A 22,224-nucleotide genomic window follows, 5' to 3' on the forward strand; every position below is an offset into this window, starting at 1 on the left:
GTTTTTGACTACAAACCTCATCAAATATGTATTGAGGAAAATATTTCAACATCTTTTCAGCATTCCCCCAGCAGGTCTTGCTGTGAATACTGAAGGCTCATTTTAAAATTGGTTTCTGTAAACAAAGCAACATGCATCTCTGAAATTCATTTTCGCTGCATATTTTTTGTATTCAGGAAAAGCTCCCTCCCACAGCTGCTCACAGAAAGCAAACCACACAGGGTTAAGAGCCTGGCCTCAACAAATTTGTTTAAAAAAAAAAATAATGCAAAAGAGTGTTTCAAAAATGAATGGTGCCTTTCAGCACACAGAAAGAGGTTTGACTATCAAACTTGGGTATTTGTAGTTAGCAGAATCTAAAATTTGTTCAAGCAGTTAGGCTTTAAGGGACACAGACAGCATGAAACTCTGAGGCTGGTAAGGGAAGAACCCAGTGGTTTGCAATTAACAGCCAAGTCAACCAGAGGCAGCTGGGAGGGGGAGGGCTGTGCTCCTTTGTAAATGAGATGCCCTCAGCTGGGCTGGAGGGATGGTGGGAGAGGTGTGGGCTGCTTCAGAGAGGTGCTACCAGGAGGATGGAGGTACTGGGGGCTGATAGGAGGGAGGGGATGAAAGTTGTGATGAAAAGTCTTTTTTTTTTTTTAAGTTATTTCTTTCAAATAATGTTTGTATTTAATTTATTCCTTTTCTCCTTAGTGGATGCTATGTTGTTCTGGTCCATCAGATGGTAACTGCTGGCACAGACATTCAGAATTAGTGGGCAATGTGAAGTTACTTTTGGTGCATGTGGATGTTTCTGGTTGTCCCCTCATAATGGTTCTACAGCTCAGCAACAGCTCCCTGTAATGTGCTAGGCTTCTCCTGTTTCTTTCAGCCAGCAGGTTGGAGCTGTGTTGCCCTAGCCCAGCAGACTCCTGTTCTTATAGTCCACTTCTCATCTTTCTATGGCTCTTCCATCTTCTTTTTTCAGGGCACCTGAGCTCTATCTCCCCTGTAAGCAGGGTGTCAGGTCTATGCCCACGGGTGGTAGGAGTGGGCTTCCCCACCTCTACCCCTTTGGGAACAGCACACTACTTATTTCACTATATTTTTTTCACTATTTTATGTTTCTTGCTGCTTTTTTTTTTTTTTTTTTTAAATCTTCTGAGAGTCTCTAATGCTTATAATGACAATGTATCATGGCTTAGTCTTGTTCAAGCTAAGTTCATTTTGGGGGATACCAGGGGAGTTCTTCACTGGGGATGAGGAAATCCTCCTTCCTCCAGCTCTTTAAAGCCTCTTTAGTTCTTTTTGCTGGAACTCTTCCCTGATCTGTTATTACAAATGAGATGTTCCTTGGAGCTATGGCAAGTGAGTTGTAGCAGTAGTAAGGGTAAATTAAATTTCCTGGGGTTCAATCTCAAACAATTCATAATCTGGGCTATTTGAGAGCCATTCAAAGGTCATAAGCCATAACCATATTTATTACTTCCATTGTGTTTACACTAGCTGAGGAATTCAACTTTTTGTATTGCCTGTTCTGTATTAACAAAAGAGAATAGATTGCTGTGACTGGAACAATATTTGTGTTGCAATTTGCCTTCAAAAAGTAGTTGTGAATAGCAAATGTATTGAAAATGAGAAGCAGGAAGAAAAAGCATATGCTTACATTTCAATTCATAAATATGTATTTTGTGGAACGGGGATAAATGGGAAAAACTACGTGAACTGAATGTGGGAAGCCTGTAAGATTACCTGAGGTCAGAGGTGAGAGGGCTTCTCGTCAGATGTATTTTGTTTTATGGCCATTACAGTAGCTGCACTAATGTCATCCCCAAGTGATGACTTCTACTGTGTGCCTAGACAACATGATCAGAGCTTGTAAGTGCTTCAACAGCAACAGTGGAGGCAAGCTGGTGAAACTACCTTGTGGCTTAGAGAAACCTCAGGGACAGAGGATCTGCACAGGGGCCACATTGCACACATTTCTACCTTATGTCAAAATGCATTTGGGTTGGGGGGGAGTGATGAAAGGGGGAATTAGCAGGCTTCACACACATCCCCATATGGGAGAAGAAAGGAGCACAATGGTGAGGTGTTGCAAAGCTTCAGTTCAAGATAGGCCTGAAGAAGTTTATAATCCAGTGAGGTCTCATCCATCAAATGCATTTTGGTGCACAGTTGTTACTGTGTCCTGCATTACCTGGTGAGTTTTGAATTTGTTACTCGGCACTGAGGCTTCCTTGGATACTTCCCTTAGTTTAAACCAATCTTAAAGATTTCAGAAGTGTCTTAAACTTTAAAGGAAAATTGTAAAGGGTGACTAAGGCTAGATTACAGCCTGACTTTCAGCCAAAACTGCTGTACAATGCCTCTAGTCTTAAGTTGCATGGATGTGCAGAGGTCTTCTTTCTAGCTCCTTTCAGTGTGGCTGACCTCTGTCTGCTTAATTTTTCTGCATTGGTTTTCTGCTTTGATTTATTTCTCACTTGTGCTGCCTGTATCAAGAGATCATGATTCTGCCTCAATCTGTTTGACCTCCTACCTGCAAGTTTTCTTTTTCTCGATACCCTTTCTGGCACACAGCTGATCCAGCTTTCCAGAAGGCTCCCTCACCTGGAGAATGGTGCTTTTCTCTCAGCTACCAAGGTCTCCCTCTATCACTTGGTACCCTTTAACACTGTCCATCAAATCACCACTCAGCTTTTCAGTGACTAGTCCATTAGAACTGGCTATCCCTCCCCTTCAAGCCCTTCCTTCCTCTGATAGTGATCTTAAGTTCTGCAGCTCGAATCCCCTTGTGATACCTGCTTATGTATTCCTAAAAACTTCTTACACTGATGCTGCATCACACAACTCTCCTATTGCTCTCTGGTGTACAAGGGGACAGTCTGGACACATACTCATCAACTTGCTTGAGGGTGACAATCCTGAAAGGTGCTTCTCAACTCCAGCCAAACCCCTCAGCTTGTTCTTCTCATACCTGCCTTCATCTCACTGAGCTCGAGTCCAGCGAATATGGAGACAATTTTTATTGTCCCTTCCAGGCCTCTTTTTCCACTCTCCACTGGAGAGCTTCCCCATCCTACCTATTGCTCAGGCTTGTAAACTGGGTGTCATTGATTCTCATCTGTTTCTTGGTCTATGTCCAGGTTTCCTGATAATCGTGCTGCCAGCTGAGGATGCTTGGGTGACTTTCAAGTGACTTCTGAAGCAAGAACATATGTTGTCAGCGTTCTGACAAGGGGAAAGCGAGATGAACAACTGGGGGGAAAAATACCTCCCAGGCATGAAGCTGCAACGTGGAGGTTGGGTCTGGGTGCTGCAGGATGAGCTGCAAGCTGTGGGAACTCAGAACTCGTGAGAGGCAAATGTTGGGCATCACAACTTGGAGGAGTAAGTCATCTCTGAACACTTTCATAGGGACCTGCGTGTGTTTGGCACCATGCTTGCCTTAGGTTGATGAATGTTGGCTTTCATGGGGAATAAATCTTGGTGCTTACTTAGTCTTGCTGACTGCCCTGACTAAAGAACAAGCTGTCTTGGAGACCTTGAAACAAATGCCAACACTTCCTTGTGGAAAATCTTGGAGTGGGGAATAAATACAGATTGTGGGTTTTACCCCTCTCTTTTTGCAGAATCTGACTTACTGTTCTGTTGTGGCCAAACTGTGGTATACCTCCCTTCCTATGTAGGAGGCCAAAACATAATGGGTGCTTCCAACCTTTCCCTTGCTACTGGAGGAGTTGGATGCAGCTGCTAAGTTTGAGGACCAAAAGGATGTTCAGTCAACACTGACTAAAACCCTGCTGTGACTAGTAGTCAAACAGGCTCAAGAAACTTACATCTGTGCTGACTTGTGGTGTCCCAAATTGTGTGAGTTTGTCTAAGGCCATACTGAATCAAACCCTTCTGACACTTCTGTACTTGGTTAGATGTGGTTATCTGAGGACAGCAGAGCTAAAGCACTAATAAATATTCATGTTCAAACTATTGCAAAATACATGGCTCTTGCTAAACTTGGTCTCTTTTCCACTCTTTTTATAATGGCAGGCTGCCAGAGATGTTGCCTGTGTTCTTCAGTGTGTGCATTTGGTTTTTGCTCAGCACCTTCCCAGCTGTCATGAACCCATTTTGCTTGACATACAGACCTGTTGCATCCATAGCAAAGAGCTTTCTATAACTTGCTATGTGACTTGGGGCTCAGGAATATCTGTGTGGTGTGGATTTGGGGTTAGTGTTGCTTTTTTGTTTTGTTTTTAACCAAAAGCATGTGTTTAGTGGCTGGCTTCTACTGAGAGTCTAAGAGCTTAGCCCTGCCTTAGACCCCTTCTACCCTCACTTTCCATCTCAGTGCACCTAGCTGCTCTGACAGAAGCTGGCATCTAGGTTCTTCTCCTGGCACAGTATTGCTTGTTCAGTGAGGCTGCAGTAGCATTAAAAAGAAAAGATGAAAGAGCCCAGCCACTGGCTTCTGGCCTTAGGCTACCTGAATCAGTTGGCTATTCATGCAGAAATGTTTTCTGAGCACTGGAATTCTTTAATGGTGTTTTGACATCTAACACCCAATCAAGTCAGCGTTAGATGCTTATTATACTCTGTTCTCTGAAAATGCCACAAGGTAGTTATGTGTTTGTTTACATGCTGAAAAATAAACATCACTGCCTTTTTCTCCTGGAAATGAGTACAGGAACAGCAGGGAAGGCTCTGATATACAATAGCGACACCATTTATTGTTTGATACCATCAGCGGACAGCATTGTGGTTGCTCAGATCATACGCTCTTAATGTTGAGACAGACTTCGAAAGCCCTAAACAATAACACAGCATTGTATCATCTGCAAAAAGCCCTAACCAAACCAGCTGAAGAAAACAATTGGGGGTGGGAGTAGAAATTCCTGGGTCAGGGAGTTCTATGTAATGTCCCTTGGGTATGTTTGGAGCTGCGGAGGGGAGAGCCCCATGCAGCTCTTTCTGAATGAAGAAAAGCTGCTGCTCGATGTGTCGGTAGGGACAGCAGGCAGCTCTAGCCCCACTGCTGCGAAGTGACATAAGGCAAACAATGCCTTGGCCAGGGAAGCCCTCTGTTATTGAGGGCTTAAAATAGTTGTAAATAACAGGAGTATAATAGTTGAATAAAACCCCCTTCCTGTGCAGATCATGGTATTTGCACAAAGTGAGCTGTCTCCAGCTGCGTGCAGCTGGGTGGCTAACATCAGGTTGCATGCAGTGACACTTCTCTCACTTCTCTCACCTCTCCCATTATTTTGGTGCTGTGCTGCTGCAGGAAGCCAGTCCCACACTGAGGTGACTGAGAGGAGCAGTAAGAACCCCTTGCCATGGTTGTGCTGATGCATTCTGCTTTACCTGGGATACTTGTTTCTAGTAATGCAGTTCTCTGGCTTCTTAATATATGAACGCCTATTTCAAAATAAATGAATGGATGACTTTACCTGTGCACATCTTTTGTTTGCACAGGGTGCTGGCTTCTTAAATTTATAAATTCATAAAAATTATAACACCTACAGACTAATACTGAAGGCAAAACAAGCACAGCTCATTCTTACTGTGCCATATTGATGTACATGTGTGCTTTGCTGTTAGTGTGTAAAGACCACGTGATGTTTTGCATCCAGTTCATTAAGATTTTTGTTGTGTGAATTGCTGCTCCTTTAAATGTTTAGCTTATAGTTGATCTTTAAACATTTAAGTAGTTCACATCAGCAGTCCAAGGGGGTACTAATGACTCTACTCCCAATTGTGGGGTGTAATCAGCACACCAAGGTCAGACAACGTGTGGGTTCACCACATCCTGGGATGTATGGAAAATCATCTGGGCAGGGAGGCTGGATGGCTTCTAACAGGTTGGTCTCCTCCTGGGGAGTGCACCATTTGACACAAATGTGTGTAAGGACATACACAAATGCCTGTTTTCCATTTTTGGTGTGTGTATGCCTGGCATTATTTATTATTTGAAAATACATGTGCATACTACAGAGTTAAGTCAGGAAAACTGAGCAGATGGATGCTGACTGCCCTGTTCTTCATGCAGAGGTCTATCCAGGACTCCTTTACTGCCCAGACCTGGTTATCTTGATGGCACAATGCACTCACAGGCAAAGGACGTGTCTCCAGGTACCTCTATGCTGTACGCATGGGGTGTTGCTGTGGTATGTAGCATGACTGGGAGAGTCACTGAAAGTGCTTCTCCAAGCTGGAGCCTTCCTATCTGCTTCGGGCCACATGCACACAAATACTTGTGCAGGGATGGAGTGGCTGCCTGCTGTGTAGAACAGTAACACAGGTGAAAGGAGCACAAGTATTTCTACTCCTCCATTGTGCTACGTACAGTGGAAGCACAAGTTCCCCCCTTTTTGGGGGGGGCAATGCATGAAGATTGTGTAAGACTTTGCAGCTTATTCTGGCTGGGATGAAAAAGCTCAAGGATGAGGCTGATAAGGATTTGTTGAGGGAGCTGAAAATGGCTGTCAGGAGAAAAAAGCACTGAGAGGGGCCCTTTTCAGAGGCTACTTGATAGCAAACCTAGCTTCTACATCGTGATCTGAACTGATTGCCCCTTCTGCTGGCCAGGTTAGCTTGTTCCCTTCACACTTACTTTCCCTTCCATTTGCTTACAGTTACCCCAATGGACATAAGCCAAGTTACCAAGTGAGGAGTGTCTCTGCGGTACTCGTGCAGAGGAGAGCTGAGCAGCTGGCTCTGACGGTGAACTCTCCTGATTAATCTCCACGACATAGCTCTGCCAGAAACAGTTTTACCTTGTAGGATGAACTAGGAGTTTCTGACAGTCCTGCTTGATTTATTTTGATGGCTATTGTTTAGTGAATTGAACCCATGCCTCTCCTTTGAGAGATGGGTTTTTATTTATAACTGTTTATGGGCATCCTGCTCCTTGCCTGCACTGTCTTCTGCACCCAGCTTTAACACTTATTTTTGTTACTTGCAATCATCTACAGCCAAGAAGTTTTATGCTGACAGGCAGAGATGATATGCTGATGTTAAGAATTCCAAGACAGCTGATACGTTGAAATGGTATCTCACTTGCCTTTAAAGTCTGTCTTCATACTGGACTATTAAAATGCTAAACATATAGGGAAATTTTCTAAAAGTAAGCAACTTGTCATAAACTAATCATACACAACTGCGTTCATCCAAATGATATGTTCTGTAGCGGTATTTGAAAATACAAGTAGTACCTCACTAGACTTATCTCCTTGCTTTACATTTGTCTTGGGTCTGAATTCTACGTTTGGATGTGCAGCTAGAGTTGAAGAGGGTTTGCTGCATGTGGTGTCATGAGAGCAGTGGTTTTTTCAAGATGACTGCACAGTCTTTCCCCAGCAAAGTTCCACCAAAATCACTTCTGCTCTTCTCGCACCTAGACAAACTCAGGCATGGAAATGCTGTATTGCACACATCAACAAGGGCAAAAATCTGTCCTTATTACAAATAGTGCAACCAGAAGGAAAGAACACCTTCTGAAGCTCAGATTCCAGAGACTTGCAGTTTAAAAACCAGTAAAATTGAAAACAAATCTTGAAAAGTAGCTGTATTCTGGAGCCAGATGGTTCCTGAGGCCATCTCAGCATAAAAATAAATTTTAAAATGCATGCTATCAAACCAGATGCTGATCAAATTTACAGTGTTTGTCTAGGCCAGTGGCTTTCTTTCCTGGGGAACATGAACATCACTACACTGGATGATCAAGGAGTGAACTGCATTGCTAGAAAACTCTGTACTATGTGCAGACAGTAATTAGCTGAGGTCCTGAAACACAAGGGAATTTATCCCGTATGCATTAGCTAACGAGACTCTTTTCACACTCTATGTAAATATTTTTTTTAAGCTTCCAAGGATAATTGGGCAGAGGGTTCCATAGGATATTTACACATTGTAGTGTTATTTAATGTGTGCTGCTTTCCTGTTTTTTCAGTGTTCTGACTGTTCTTGTACCCTACAAAAGAATAGGTTTTGGTTCAGTTCTCCATGTTCTTTGCTGCTTTATATATCTTTCATAGCATTCCCTCCCACTTCTTAGCTAAACATTTCCAGTATTTTCAGCCTCTGCCTACCCAAAGCTTATCTGTTATTACCTTCTAGAAGCTCCAATTCAAGCTCACTTCTGTGCTCTCAACTATTTTGCAGATATACCGAACAGAATTCAAGAGATGCTCCATCCTTCAGCAGAACCTGTGGTATTTCATCCTGGTCATAACACAAATCTTGACGTTATATGCTTGCTACAACAAAATTTCAGAACCTCTACACTAAATTACAGCAGCCTGGTCAGATCATTTTTTTTAAGATGCTAACTTCTCCCCATCCATATAACTCAGTGGCAGGACAACATCTCAAATGACTTACCTCATGTGAGAGGGCAAGGGTTGATTTGGATTGGTTTTGTATGTAGCTCTTAATACAAGAACCTGCCTTCACAAAATTTCTGAATGTTTTTCAAGGTGTAGGCCAGTTTGAAAATATCCAATTATCCTGATAACAGTGCAGTTGGGTAATATATCCTCAGTGAGTGAGGGAAGAGGTATGTGTCTGAGATAGAACATTAAGGCAGCATACTCAACAGTGGTAGTCTGGGCTATTAACTCCTATATTTTCTCTTGACTTTGCAGACAACCAAAAACATGTCTGAAATCTGAAATCCCATATTCCTATCCTTATATTTTAATGCCCTTTCAGTGGGAAGGGCAAGCCTATAACTGTCTATGAAAAAGTTTTATCTTGGGGTTAAAAATAGCCTCATAAAGCCAACCCCTTAAAAAGAATGTGTCACAAGTTGCTGTTCCGTAAAATACACTGAGCTCCAGTACTTAGAATAATGAGGATAAACCTTTTTCAGTACTAAGCTCTTAACAAAAGTCTGTATAAGCAACGTAATTTACAGAGGAAAAACCTGCTAGACATTTTATCATAACTGAGATGCATTTACTAAGCACTACATGATTCCTTTCTTACAAAGGTGTAGCCTTCTTTGATCTTTGTCCTCTTGAAATATGTGTTGAAGTAGCTTCTTGTAGCTGATATGCTTATTCCATAACTTTTCTCTTAAAGGGGGTCAAGAAGACTTCTGAGTTGCCATGAAGAGTAGAGCGCTCCCGGAGCAATTCTTGCTTTCTTACCAGCTCCTTTGTTGTGGCTTCAGGGGTCCAAATCTAGAAAATGAAGGTAGTTGTAGTTAATCTGGGCAGGGCTTCTGCATTAAGAAAACACTTAGCTAAACCAAGCTATGTTGTAGCCCTCCTTTCTATCCTGAGATGTAGAAGAAAACCAGTGCAGCTTTCCTGCAGGTACCATGTCATCTTGTATATACAAGCAGAGCACTCTTGTCACTTCTAATCTGTAATATGCTGAGGGTCCAACTCAGGGCTAATGGCAGGGAAGAAGACCTAAAGCTGTTTGTTTAGAATGACTGACTCAGGCCCAAGATCCTCTGAGTGGAAAACAGTAATTAACCATAGTCTCATTGGTAGCATAGCCTTATTTCCCTGAGACCACTGCAGAAACTAGCACAAGTCAGAGTTAGGGAAATGGTAAATTCCAAACAAAACTTCTTGGTCAGTAATGGTATTTGTTTCCTTTAATATATTATATATATATATATAAAATAAATAAAATTAGGTCTCCATGATCCTGTTTCCTTTTCTCAATTATTTGTGAGTATTAACAGGTCCCTAATACAAAAGTGATACCTTCATTATTTTAACTCTAGGAGGTAAATGTTTTAATGTGCTGTGATTCATTTCATTCAGTGTCACCGACATCAGTAATCAGGTAATAAGTGTTTGATAAGGCAAGTTAGAAGTTGGTGCTGGTTCCATAAACAAGGACTCCAATCCCTTAAGTGTACTGTGTGAACATTAAAATTCATACAATGAACATGGTTGCATTTGTATTTAATGTGGTCTACTTTCATCCTAGTTTTAAAAGTGGTAAGCTCAATTTCCATGATTTGTTATAATACACATAGACATACATATAGACGTACATATCGCCTTTTAGGTTTATCGTTGTTTTGTGGCAATCTCTACTCCATGTCATGTCACCTATAAATTACTTAAATTGTAAAGTCCTTTCATCGGTTTATTCTTGTTTTGGATCTACCGTAAGGCCTGCCCACAGAGGAGACAAAAAAAAAAAAAACTAACAAAATCATAACTAGCTAGAAAACAGAATTGATCCAGGATTGAATCATGTTGGAAACAACTACTTTTCAAGAGATCTTTCCCTCTCTGAAAGAAGCTATTCCTATGTTCCTGACTTTCAGTAACTGAAGGTGAAAGCAAACAAGATCTAGAACAAACTTACTGGAATCAACTGTGAACCCTTCTACAACATCTTTGCTAAAACTGTGAAGCCATTGAATTTTGTTGGAATGCCATGTTTTCTAATCAGCTGTTCAGAAATGTACAATGTGAGAGATGTCAGCTTCTGAAGACATGACTGGAATGAAGCACTGGCTCTGAGCTGCATGTAATGCAAAATACTGGGTGCCTTTCTAATACACTTTGACTCTGGGCCAGACTCCTTGCTTGTATATAATTGGTCCAGCTTCCACTAATGAAGTGACCAAACTCTACATACTGACCTGCAAAGAATGTGATCTGTCTACCTTTAACATAAACTGTACTTAAGGTTTGCTACTGTACATACTTTTCTGGGTTCGAATGCGATGTCTTCTTTCTTAGTAGCACCACTGGTTATCAGCGAGTTCAGATAAATAACACTGTCTTTAAGGGAATCTGCTGCCTTTTCAAGATCAGGTTTTTCTACAACTGCCAGAGATACCTGTAAAAGCTAAAAGAGAAGTGGTTAATCCATTGCACAAACATGTTGCATTTGGAAGCAAAGCATACATCCTCTGATACTTGTTTTACCATCCATTCACAGTGTGTATGTGTTTTCTGAATATGTTCAGGATCTGTTTTTCTTGAAGCTGTTTTTTTATATATCAGAAATTTGTGAGGGAAGTACTTTAAAAAGTAGGGGATGACTCTCCTTCTTGGACATTAAAACATTAACTGCTTTTCAAGACTCACTAGACTATCACTTAGTACCACTGGTGTTTCCATCCTGTGGCAGGTGATGAGCGAGTGTCAGAAGTTGTCATCCACCCTTCTGTGAAAATCCTATGCTACTCCTAAGAAACTTAAAACATTTTCAAAAGGCAGAAACCAGCAATGTGGCTACTGTGACACGTTTACTATGACATCCAGGGCGGGACTGATGAAGGAGACTGCCAGCTATGCAGATATAACCGCATTTTCTCTCTAAATAGAATCCCAGGTCTGATTAGCAGGTAACACTGGTAAATCAGGAAAACTTCATCCACAATAAGGTAATCAGAATATGGTCACTGAGGCTGATGTCAGTGGGTGATGGAAAAATAGTAAGGTACTCAAGGCTCCAGGAGGGTGCAGAAAATGCATTGGCAAGTACAACAGCCAAATGCATCACTGTGGGCTTGAATAAATAGGACTCTTGTCGACAGTGGAAGATGGATATGAGACAAATGGGAAAATCAGAAGTCAGCCTGATATCAACTCAGTATGTTCAATTTAGAAGAGGAAAAAGATGCTTCTACTGACTTGAAGGGCCTTGAATTGGTCTTATCCTTTGAAGAAACATGCTTCCTTTGAGAAACTATGGTTAGCAGTTTTCAGTATTTGGACATCATAGTTAGGTGATCATTAACTTTAGGGGGAAGGAAAGGAGGAAAGATTTTTACGTTCCTTGTCAGTGGTAAAGGACATAATTCTGCAGTGAGATTAGAGAAGCCACAAAATTCATGTAAATTACCAAGTCACCATTTTGAACAATGAACAAGTAGTAGTACTGGCAAAACCAAGCCCTGCTTCTGAGAATACTTTAACAAAACTTACTGCTTTATACAGACTTTGATGGCAACTGAAGAAATAAACGCTCTACTAACAAATCCGTCCTTTCTCCCCATCTCTCATACCTCTTTTTTCACAGCTTGCGTCTCTCCAGGTGTCAGTGTAGAAGGTGACCTTGGCTTTGCAACTTTTTCTTTCTCTGCTCCTTTTTTTTCTGATACCTTTAGCAAATTGTCCAGTTTATTTTGAAGCAGATCGATTATTCTAGAATCTGCAAATACCTCAGCAATATCAAGAGCGTTCTTTCCTGTATTTGAAAATAAATACCTGTTTAAGCCATGAAAATAAATCTTGGCACTTGTTGTTGTAACTGAATAATGACACTACAGTCAACAGAACTTAATTAGGCATCTAATTTATTAGCCCTTCAGTGTGCCAGTAGCTTGCCTGATGTTGGTGTGAGGGCTGGCAGTCATCAGCACTGCTTGCAGAAATAAGGGCTTGCAGAAACGAGCCCTGAAACAAGATATTGAAGGAATTCTTGGAAGTGGTTGCTTTGCTCTAAATGTCCTGACGTTGGCATCTTAATATACTGGTACTGCAGGTTGTAACTTTGACTTTTGAGAGGTGAGAGCATTTAGCACTTGGGAATGGCTAGCATATTACAGGGTTTGGAATTTAGACAAAGTTATTGTTGGTATCTGCTCCTGCCAGTGGTTGCTCTGTGGCTGGCAAGGAGTCAAGGGAAAGCCCTGTGGTCTAAGTGGGGCTGAACCCCTTCAGAACCTAATAAAGGAAAAACTCTTCTAAATCTTATGAGATGAGGCCTTAAAGTAATGGCGAGACCAAACTGCCACCATCAGTTATACAGAATTTCCTATGATAACAGAAATGCAGAGTACACAGTGCTTCTACAAGCAAGGTTTCACCTTCTAGGCATTTTGGGAAGGGAAGTCTCATTACGTAGCAACGTTGCTTCCTACATTATAGCAAGGGCTGAAAAAGCGATGTTAACTATTTAAATTACTCTTAAAATAGAGATAATAATAGTCATTGAGGATCTGCTGTGAGGAGGCAACCCTTCAGTATCAGTTCAGATTTGTCTTTCTGTTAGTCGCTTTTATCTCGGGCAGTAGTATTACAGGCTGAGCAGCAAGAAATTTTTTATTTAACTAGTGTTATCTGTGCATACAAAATTACAAGCAGTTTAAATGTGTGGCAGAATACACACTGGCCAGAACTAAAATCTACTTTTCCATTCAATAATACTAATAACTGCCTAGATTTTTTTTTTTCATTTAAAGCCACTTACATCTCTAGATGGTATCATGTGAGGAGTAACAGCTTTATCAGGGATGTTTTCAGCCACAGTCTTGGTTTGGGAGGTTGTACTTATTAATCATGTAATTAATCATGTAACTTTATTTTATAGGTGCATAAAAAGCAGGAAAGCTGACTAGTTAGAATAGTGATTCCATACTGTAGAAAACTAAATGAACTTAACTTTACCTTCATTGTAATCCTGATACCAGTCATAAATTCAGAATACTTCTCAAAACATTCTAATAACTTATTTTTCTTATAAAACCTGTATGCACTTAAGCAGTCCTTTTGGGGAGACATTGATATTTACCATTGCTGTTTGTTGTTTGGATGTCGGCACCTGCATTGATTAAAAAATGTACCATGTCCAATCTACAGATCTCAATGGCTCTCATTAGTGGGGTTGCATTGCCTATTGCAGGTGCATCCACTGCTCCTCCAGCCTTCACTATCAGCTCAGCAATCTCTAGATGTCCATTATAGCAAGCGTGGTGGAGGGGAGTCCACATGAAATTATCTGTTGCATTCACGTTGGCCCTACAAAAGAGTAAGAGGAGTTGTGGCAGATGATGCCAGATACTAAATACAGTAACTTCCACAGCTCTAAGTACAATCAGTGATAACTCCACACTGTAGTGGCATATTCAATGTAAATAAGTATTTTCATATTGCTACTGCTACTTTGAAACTGTTTTAGAATGTGATATGTAGCTTCTCATATTCATTGTAAGTGTGTGCCTGAGTGGTGATCATGGTCCTCTCTAAGCTGATACAGGGTCCTCCCCAGGGAAGTTTTCACACATACAGAGAAAAATAAGCTTTGGGGCAACTTAGTCCTTCTGTAAAATGCTTGTAGCGTTTGTGCTCCAGCTTCACTGAGGATGGCCAAAGGCAGGTTAAGGAATCCAAAAAAGAAAACTTCTAGGCCAAGAACACGTGCTCCAAAATACATGGCAAAATTGCTTCCTGCACTATTTAAAAATGAGTTAGAGAAGATCTATTACAGAAAAGCTGAGGATTTAAAACCTTTTCAGCTACCGTGTCACTGGTCTAGATCCTTCTGCCTCCCAGGTTAGTAATGGCATGTTCTGGAGGCTGCAAGGGCTGGTTTTGGGGTGATATTTGCAGTGTGCTGCCTTCAGATGAATCTTGGGGAAAAGCATTACCAGCCCTTTGGCAGCTGGCTGCCTTGGGAGCTTTTCAGCCAGGGGCATGGAAAGGCAAGGCTCGGGGAACAAGAGCCACTAGTGCCCCTTTGTAGCATTAAAAGGGAAGAAATATGGTTCCCCATGTCTTTGAACAAAGCATGGTCCACGACCATACCTGGATCTGTTGTCTCCCACGTGTGCCATGTGTGGGTTCAGAAGTGGTCAAAACCTCCTGAGGGAATCCCCTAAAACTCCTGCACAATGAAGTACTTTCCGTTGTGTTTAGGACAGCCTAGAGGTCCTGAACTAAATAAGGGACAAAGAGCTGATGTCTGCCTGAAAGACACGGAGGGAGGGAGAGGGAAGAAAAACTAGGAAGTAAGCTGCTTGCCCAGAGAGCTTTTTTGAGTATCTGATCAGATGGTTAATATTTAACTGTAGATCAAAAGAACAGAGTAATCTATTCATCTCTTCTTGCTTAAATTTTTAATCTGTTTCAGAATTCTGCCTTTGTTGAGATCATATAGCAGTAAATTCCCCAGATCTAACGGTTTTATCTTTGTTATCTTTCGGTTGCTTAGCTATTATGACTTACTTGTATGCAGATGTCATTTCCTCTATATTTCTCATTTAAAATACAGGGTTCCACTTATTCTACTTTCTCTCCCTACCCACTCCCCATGCCTGGACTGATCCTCTTTCTGTCCCTGACTCTCTTTTGTTAACTTCATTCTATTGGAAGCAAACTGATTGAAGGGAACAGGAAAGACACACCACTGACTTAAAAATTCTTCAGCATTTTCTTCGGATCAAACATTGATGAATTTGCCTTATTTCTGAATCTTTCTGGAACAAGGTAGAAAGTAGATACCACTGATTTATGCTTAAACCTCAGCATTTTTTATAGCTCTAGATAAATATTTCATTTTCTATTTGGTATGCATTTGTAATACTGAAATGGCCATATTGTAAAAAGTATTTAAATTCCCATGCCAAAATGGAAGTGTTGGAAAGTCCACAATATTGAAAGATGCAAAGCTAAAACTGTACTGAAAACTTTCCTCTCTTTTCTGATTTCAATCAATTTAAAATCTCAAAACTAGAACTTTTTTTTAAACTATTATTGCATTTCTAGGTCTAAATATGATGAGATGTGACTCCTGTACTGTCTAGTGAGGTCTGATGAAAGCAGTGGAGATAAATTTGCTAGATTAATTTGATAACTCTTGCATCCTTATCTTTGGAAGACCTGAATATACACACTTACACAGCTTTACATATGCTGCAGGAATGTCAGTGTAATTACCAGGGTGCATAAATTTGTACATGCTGTTAAGTCTCTGCAAGATCTAGAGCAATGACTAGAGACACTTATCCTTAGAAATGAACATTAAAATGAATTCCAGCAATAGGCAGAGAACAAAGCTAACGTAAATATTGTCTTTGAAAAATGTTCACTTAAGCAGTTATCTGAATGTAGGACTATGGCAGTTTGATCATAAAAAAAGAAGAGATTATGCTATTACATAAATATGACTGATTTTTTCTTAAATTGCTTTCATTTTTAAGCTGTTATGAAGATTTTTCACAGGCGTATCTGTAGGCTACAAAACTGCTGAAGCACTTCTGAAGAGGGGAACAGACTAAATAGCAACGTGCACTTCTGGTGTAAATCCTGCTGCCTCAGCCTGCTGAGGCTGCAGAGGAAAGTGATTCTTGGTAGGGCTGATTCTCTTAAAACATTTGCATGCAAAAGCTCTGGCATGTGGAACAGGGAAGTCTGAGACTTCCTTGATGATTCATCTAGGAGTATCTCAATGATTTCAGGCTAGCCACTTAAGTCAGATTTCAAAAAAATCATTCATCTAATTTTGAAAGTTGTTTTGAAGATGCACTATTTGAGACGTGGATATAAACTAGCCACAGCTCCAGTAGACTAGGTACCCTGCATCTAAGTGAAATGTCAGTAGCTCAGACAACATCAATTTCAGGTCTGGGAAACTTGCCTTTAGATGTTTTTATTTCCTCATTACTAAAATGTAAAAAATAATAAACTAAACCTCCGTAATTCAGCATCTTATGGAATTATTATGTTAAATAGCATGCATACAAAAACTATAGTCTGTTGCATCCAAATGTTTATTGGAAATTTATGCTCCCAAAATAGCAATTGAAAAAAAATCTTTGGAATGATCTTACCCCTTTTCCAGAAGATACTGCACAAAGTCTATGTTCCCACTTGCACATGCAGCCATCAAAGGTGTTTTGTAATACTTATCTTTTATGTCTACTGGCACACCCTCCTCAAATGCTTTCTGTAGAGACAGAACGTCTCCTGCCCTGACAAGGAAGTTAATGTTCATGTACATTTTCCTTGGTTCATCTATATACCAGGCACGGTCGTCGTGCACGGGGTGGGCAGATGGGTGGTCTCGGTTAAAACGATAGCTATCAGCAATGTTCTGAACAGCCTCAATCATGTATACAGGGAAGCCATCTTCCCTAAGTGGACACGCACTCTTTGGAATAATGCAAATTGGCATGGGGACGGCAATGCCTCTTTTGCCTCTTCGTTTCTTCCCTTTCTTTCCTTTCTTCCCTTTGGGTCCATAAGATGTTATAAGACAGTTTTTCTGCAAGTATTTTGAGCCTTTAAAAAATTCTTCAGTGTTGATTCCTTCAGGGTCAGATCTTTCATGTGCTTCAGCAATAGTTTGTATTTGCTCAGTGTCCACAAAGGCACACCGCTTCTGAATAACTGATATGAAATCATCCTTAGCTACTGTTCCATCTCCTTGGTCGACGGCCTCAAATGCCTTCCGGAGGGCAGCCTGGTGCTCTAAGGACCAGTCGTATAGCCTCAGTGCCCACTGGGGGTTGTTCTCCTTAGCTCCGGGCTTGGACTGTTTTTTAAAGTTATTTTCAATTTTACGCAATTCAGTTACTGCTGCTTTAAAACCGCCTTCCTTGGCAACAGCTCTTGGAGTCTTTGCCAACAAGTTTGTCCACGTAGGATCACAGCCTAACAATATAGACACGCTTTCACTGATAACGCAATGGAATTAATAATTGACAATTACTTAATGTAAGAGTCTTGTAAGATATGCGTAGCTAATTAGCACAAGTCTACAATTTTATACAGTCTTAACTATAAATAACAATAGTAAATGCAACCACATCAGTGATCCCAACCTGGAAAGCTAGGCACACATCCGTATTTGTTTTCCAAAGGCAGATTCATCAGGCAACCCATACTCTACTCTGTCTACTCATGAATACATATGGGAAAGGAGAAGTTCAGTGAAAATTTTACATTTTTACTTAAAGTAGCGAAAGTAGCAACCAAGAAACTAAGAAGAACTAAGACTAAGAAACTAAAACTAAGACTAAGACCTAAGACTAAGAAACTAAGATTAAGATGTTACTCACTCTTCTGTATGCCAGCCGTGTGATTTGTTAATGGACTGTAAGCTAAATATTTGGACCACAAGAACATAACATAGGATTTTACATGGTCCTATGGAAAGAAAACTGGAAGTGATATGATCATTTGCATAACTTAGAAAATGATCATAGCTTATTTGGAGTATGTTTTAATACCCACGGGTGCTAAGTTTTCCCCATGACTACAGTGAGATCAGGTTGTTAAAATGATCAGCAAACTAAAAATTAATTTTCTGTTGGAAGTTTTGATGCGATATTTCTGAAAACAAATAAAACCAAAACCACTTAATATTGTCCAGTTCTAAGTTATACAAACCCATGATGTTTCTGTTGATTTCCTTGAGAAATGTTTTATTTCATCTTAGCCACACTAGTAGAAGTAAATAGCGATAGCCTATGTTAGGTACTTCTCACCGAGAATTGCACTTGTCACGATACCCCAGAGAGTCAATTCCTTCACAGATGCTCAAGTGATGTCAGTCTTTCCTCTAACACAGAAAAATAATATATGCAATAGTCATAAAGTAACTTCTTAATGTACCTCTTTGTCCTATAAACTTGCAGCAATTTGCAAATCCTCCCTCTGCAGCGTAATGAAGTGGTGTGTTGCCATTCATAGCGATCAGGCCCAAGTCTCCATTATAAGCTGAAATAATCCTCAGGATCTAGAAAAGCAAAGACATTATCAGCAAAAGTCATTTGTGTTTCTTAGGAGGGGGGAACTGTGAGAATAATTTACAAATGAAATGCAGTATCATATATTCCCAGTTTACAAAGTGAACTTCTCTCCCTTGCCCAGCTGATCATTGCACACATAACACTCATGTTTTCTACAGTACGTGCTTACTTTACTCAGGAATTAGAAACTCCCTTCAGTTGTAGATATCAAGAACAACCTTCGCTCTTGCAGGCCTGCCATCTTCAAGTAACTATGCATAATCATTGTGTGCATAGTTAAAATTGCATAATTTTGTATACTTTAAAGACAGTAGCTGGGGAGACATAGGGAAGAAATGGCCCACCTGCAGCCTTTTGTATCTGCCTTTCTTGCCATGGGAAGGTTTCATCCATGTTACACAACTGTGACATGCTACATGTTGGGGTAAACAAGCTCTCCAAAGGAGCTATTCACACCAGACAGCCACAGTAACACACACTCGGGGGTACCTTGGCAAAAAAGCTCTGCAATTATGAGAGAGATTCTGTCACTTCTGGCTTCCCTTTGATACTCAAAAAGAAGTGGCTTTTAACTACTAATTACTATGCTTTGATCAGCTGAGATACTGGACTCCAAATAGATAAATAAATAATGGTCTGGCTTTGCAGCAAGCTGTTCAACACCACAAATGATGATACCTCAAAAAAGCCTCCTTTGGCTGCAAAATGTGCAGCATTGTGTCTTTCATTGTCAAATACGTTAACGTCAACTCTTCTCTCGAGTATACCACGCACCAGCTCAAGAACACCTTCTCGTGCTGCTTCCATTAAGGCTGTGCGACCCGTGGCCTGCAATTTAGCAAGAAAACAATTCAGAATTTGCATTGTGTGCTAATTCAGGTTGCAAGAGTCCTCTGGCACAACATGATCTGATTGTTGCAAGGCAGTATAAAATGAAGGCCTCCTTTTAGGTGTTATTGAAAAAAGTAGATGTGTCTAATACTTTTAACGGCGATTGTAGGAAAACTTTAGGAATCTAGTCTTAATGCTTCTAAACCAGGAGTAGTCAAATCCTAGTGACTCAACTATGTTAGTAACCTGAGACACCTGAATAGCCACACAAAAATCAATTCCTATTTGAAGAAATCCCTTTTTTTTTTTTTTTTTCTGGGTGCATGCTCTCGTGTATAAAGATTTAACATAAAATACCACTTATGTCTTGAAAGAGCATAAGTAACTATGACTTTGGTAGATTTGGTGACGGTCTCAAGAATAAAGCACCTCTCAGATCAGGGATAGCCTCCTATTAGCCTAATGGCCCACAGCAACTCTTAAAATCTCTTACTTGCTGCTATACAGAGGGGCAGAGATAAAGGAAGGGCAGGAAGCAGACAATGAGCTGTGGATTTCATTGTACCGAACCATGCTTTATTCCCTGATATCTTTCTTTGGGCCTAGCAAAACATTCCCATTATGTTGCCAGGTATGTGTCTTCCGTATTAAAACCAAAATGCAGGTTTCTCATCATATTGCAGGTGTGCAGAAGGTGGGAATGTGCCTCAGAGGATGTGATAAAGACGTCCAAATATTGGTAATGCAAAATGTTTTGGTCTAGCTAAAAACTAGGAAGGATGCTGCAAATGCTAGGACTAAAGCAAAAGCCAGGAGTAGCTCTAAGGGAAAGCCTGATAATCCTGAAGGTCTTTTCCAACCTAAATGATTCAATGACTCTATGACTTTATCAGTAGCACAGGGCTTCAGTCCTTAATGCCATTGATAAATTTAGCAAGTAAACAGATACATGACTAAGATGTACAAAAGGGAGAAAACAGTTTCTTACGTCTCGTCACTACCTTGATTCCCCTTCATGTTTTTCCTGTTGGACTCACCTTTTAGTAAATACTACTTCAACCCTGAAAACCTTGGGGCACATCCAGCTGAAGTACAGTGAACTCTTGGAAGTTGGCACACTTACACCTTGTTTTTTAAATATTTGCACTCTAACCTACAAAAATCTAACTCGGGATACATGATTCAAGCAGAAGACTTAAATCTCTGTTCCTGCAAAAAAAGTTGATAAAGAAGGGAATAGACATCCCCACAGAGTTATGAGATTGCCACTGCTGTGTTATTTTAATGTGAGGATTTATGGTTATATATTCCAGTCTGGTAACCATTCTTTACTCCTGTACACACATTCTTAGTTACTGAAATATTCATACTGGGTCTCTTGAATTGGGATTTGCTCCTCTTTCCAAGAAATTCAGACATATTTCTTTAATATCATGAGCTTGCTCACAGGCTTGTAGAAATATAGGCTTCCCATCAGTAGTACAGTTGTTAAGATCTGCACCATAATCCAGGGCAATTTGAGTGCAGTGATAATGACGTCTTGTAGGTAAAATGCAGTAAAACAAAACACCTGCAAAGAAAAACAGCGTGGATTATGGTGTAATGGTAAATGATAAGAAAGGTTATTTATGCTATAAACTTCACAGATGAACGGACAGAGACTCCTTCATCAGAGGCCCATTAAATTCTCTCACATATATAAATGTAAAAAAGGATTTCTAGTTTAGGACCTCTGAACTCAGGGAGTTTACCAGAATTGAGTATGTGGCTGTTCATGGGAGAACACACTGGAGGGATCTATGATTTAAAGGCCTGGATTGTTCAGGCAGAATAATTTTCATTTTTACCAAAGCTCTTATGGCCAATAGCTTCTGTTGAGCTTTAAGTATTACCTACCCTCCACTGTGGTTCCTCTCTTCAGAGTGAGCATGATATATATAGCAAGTACGTAACACAGTAAGGAGCCATTTTGTGCTATTTCTGGTCTGATCGGGTTCCTTTTTACTTACCTTTCCCTTCATTATCAACAACAGTCATGTCTGCTTTAGCTTTTACTAGTAAGTCCAGAACCAAGTCATGGCCCAGCTCAGCTGCCCTCATTGCTGGAGTACGTCCCATTTTGTCCTGGACATCTGGATGAGCTCCCAGCTGTAGCAAGAAGCTGCAGATGTCGGTGTCATTCTTGGTGCAGGCCAAAGAGAGGGCGCTGTACCCATCTGTAGGCTCTGTGAAATTAATGAGGTTGGGGAAGCCGTGCTGGACCAGCTTTTCTATTTGCTTCTTGTCTTTCTGGTGGACACACTGGAGAAGTTTGTAGATCTGTAAGTCTAGAAGTCTGTCATCTACTGGTAGCATCCTTGAGTGAGAAAAAATGGCTTCATCTAAGGAAGGAATTTCTGCACTGGAAGAGAGGAAAACATGTAAACACAGAGATGAGATTACTTTGACATGCCAGGAAGAACAGGAATCAAGCTATGTTCAAGGCATGAAAATATCTACTTACCTACTTAAACTTGACAGAGCACGGAGCTTTAAGTGAATTTCTCTCATTTAGTATATGCAGTACACATAGAGACTATATAAACACAGGAAGCACCTTGCAAATTGTTCTTTTTGTAATCAAACTGTTCAGAAGAAATCTCTTTCAAGGTGAAAATTAAGTTAAGCTAACTGTTTTCCATTCAAGGAACTGTTATAATCTATAATTACTTGGAGGCCCAAGGAAACGTTGATCACCTGCCATTTTAGTACTTGAGAAAAAAATGAACACGTCCCAGTTACAAGTCTTGCTAAAGCATAAAATAGATGCTAGGATCACTTTGTCAATACCTGAGCATCGTCCTTTGTTAGTAACTAATGCATGAACTTCCAGCTGGGCTGTGTGCATAAAAGGGTAAATTGCATTTTTCTGTGGTAAATCCCTTGGGGAAAAAAGGTGCAGGCAGTGAGAT

At 40.5% G+C, this 22,224-nt stretch overlaps 1 protein-coding gene across 1 annotated transcript; it reads right to left on the minus strand.

The window, feature by feature from the left end:
• Positions 1 to 9,041: 9,041 nt before the first annotated feature.
• ANKEF1 (ankyrin repeat and EF-hand domain containing 1) lies at positions 9,042 to 21,628 on the minus strand. The gene is made up of 9 exons (XM_035553064.1): positions 21,283 to 21,628; positions 20,644 to 20,843; positions 19,121 to 19,270; positions 18,306 to 18,429; positions 16,520 to 17,342; positions 13,483 to 13,709; positions 11,975 to 12,156; positions 10,666 to 10,809; positions 9,042 to 9,167 (listed from the first exon to the last, which is right to left on the minus strand). The coding sequence occupies exons 1-9, from the start codon at positions 21,626 to 21,628 to the stop codon at positions 9,042 to 9,044; spliced, it is 2,322 nt and encodes a 773-aa protein (XP_035408957.1).
• Between the last annotated feature and the right edge of the window lie 596 nt (positions 21,629 to 22,224).

This window comes from Cygnus atratus, chromosome 3, assembly GCF_013377495.2.
Source record: "Cygnus atratus isolate AKBS03 ecotype Queensland, Australia chromosome 3, CAtr_DNAZoo_HiC_assembly, whole genome shotgun sequence".
NCBI lineage: Eukaryota > Metazoa > Chordata > Aves > Anseriformes > Anatidae > Cygnus > Cygnus atratus.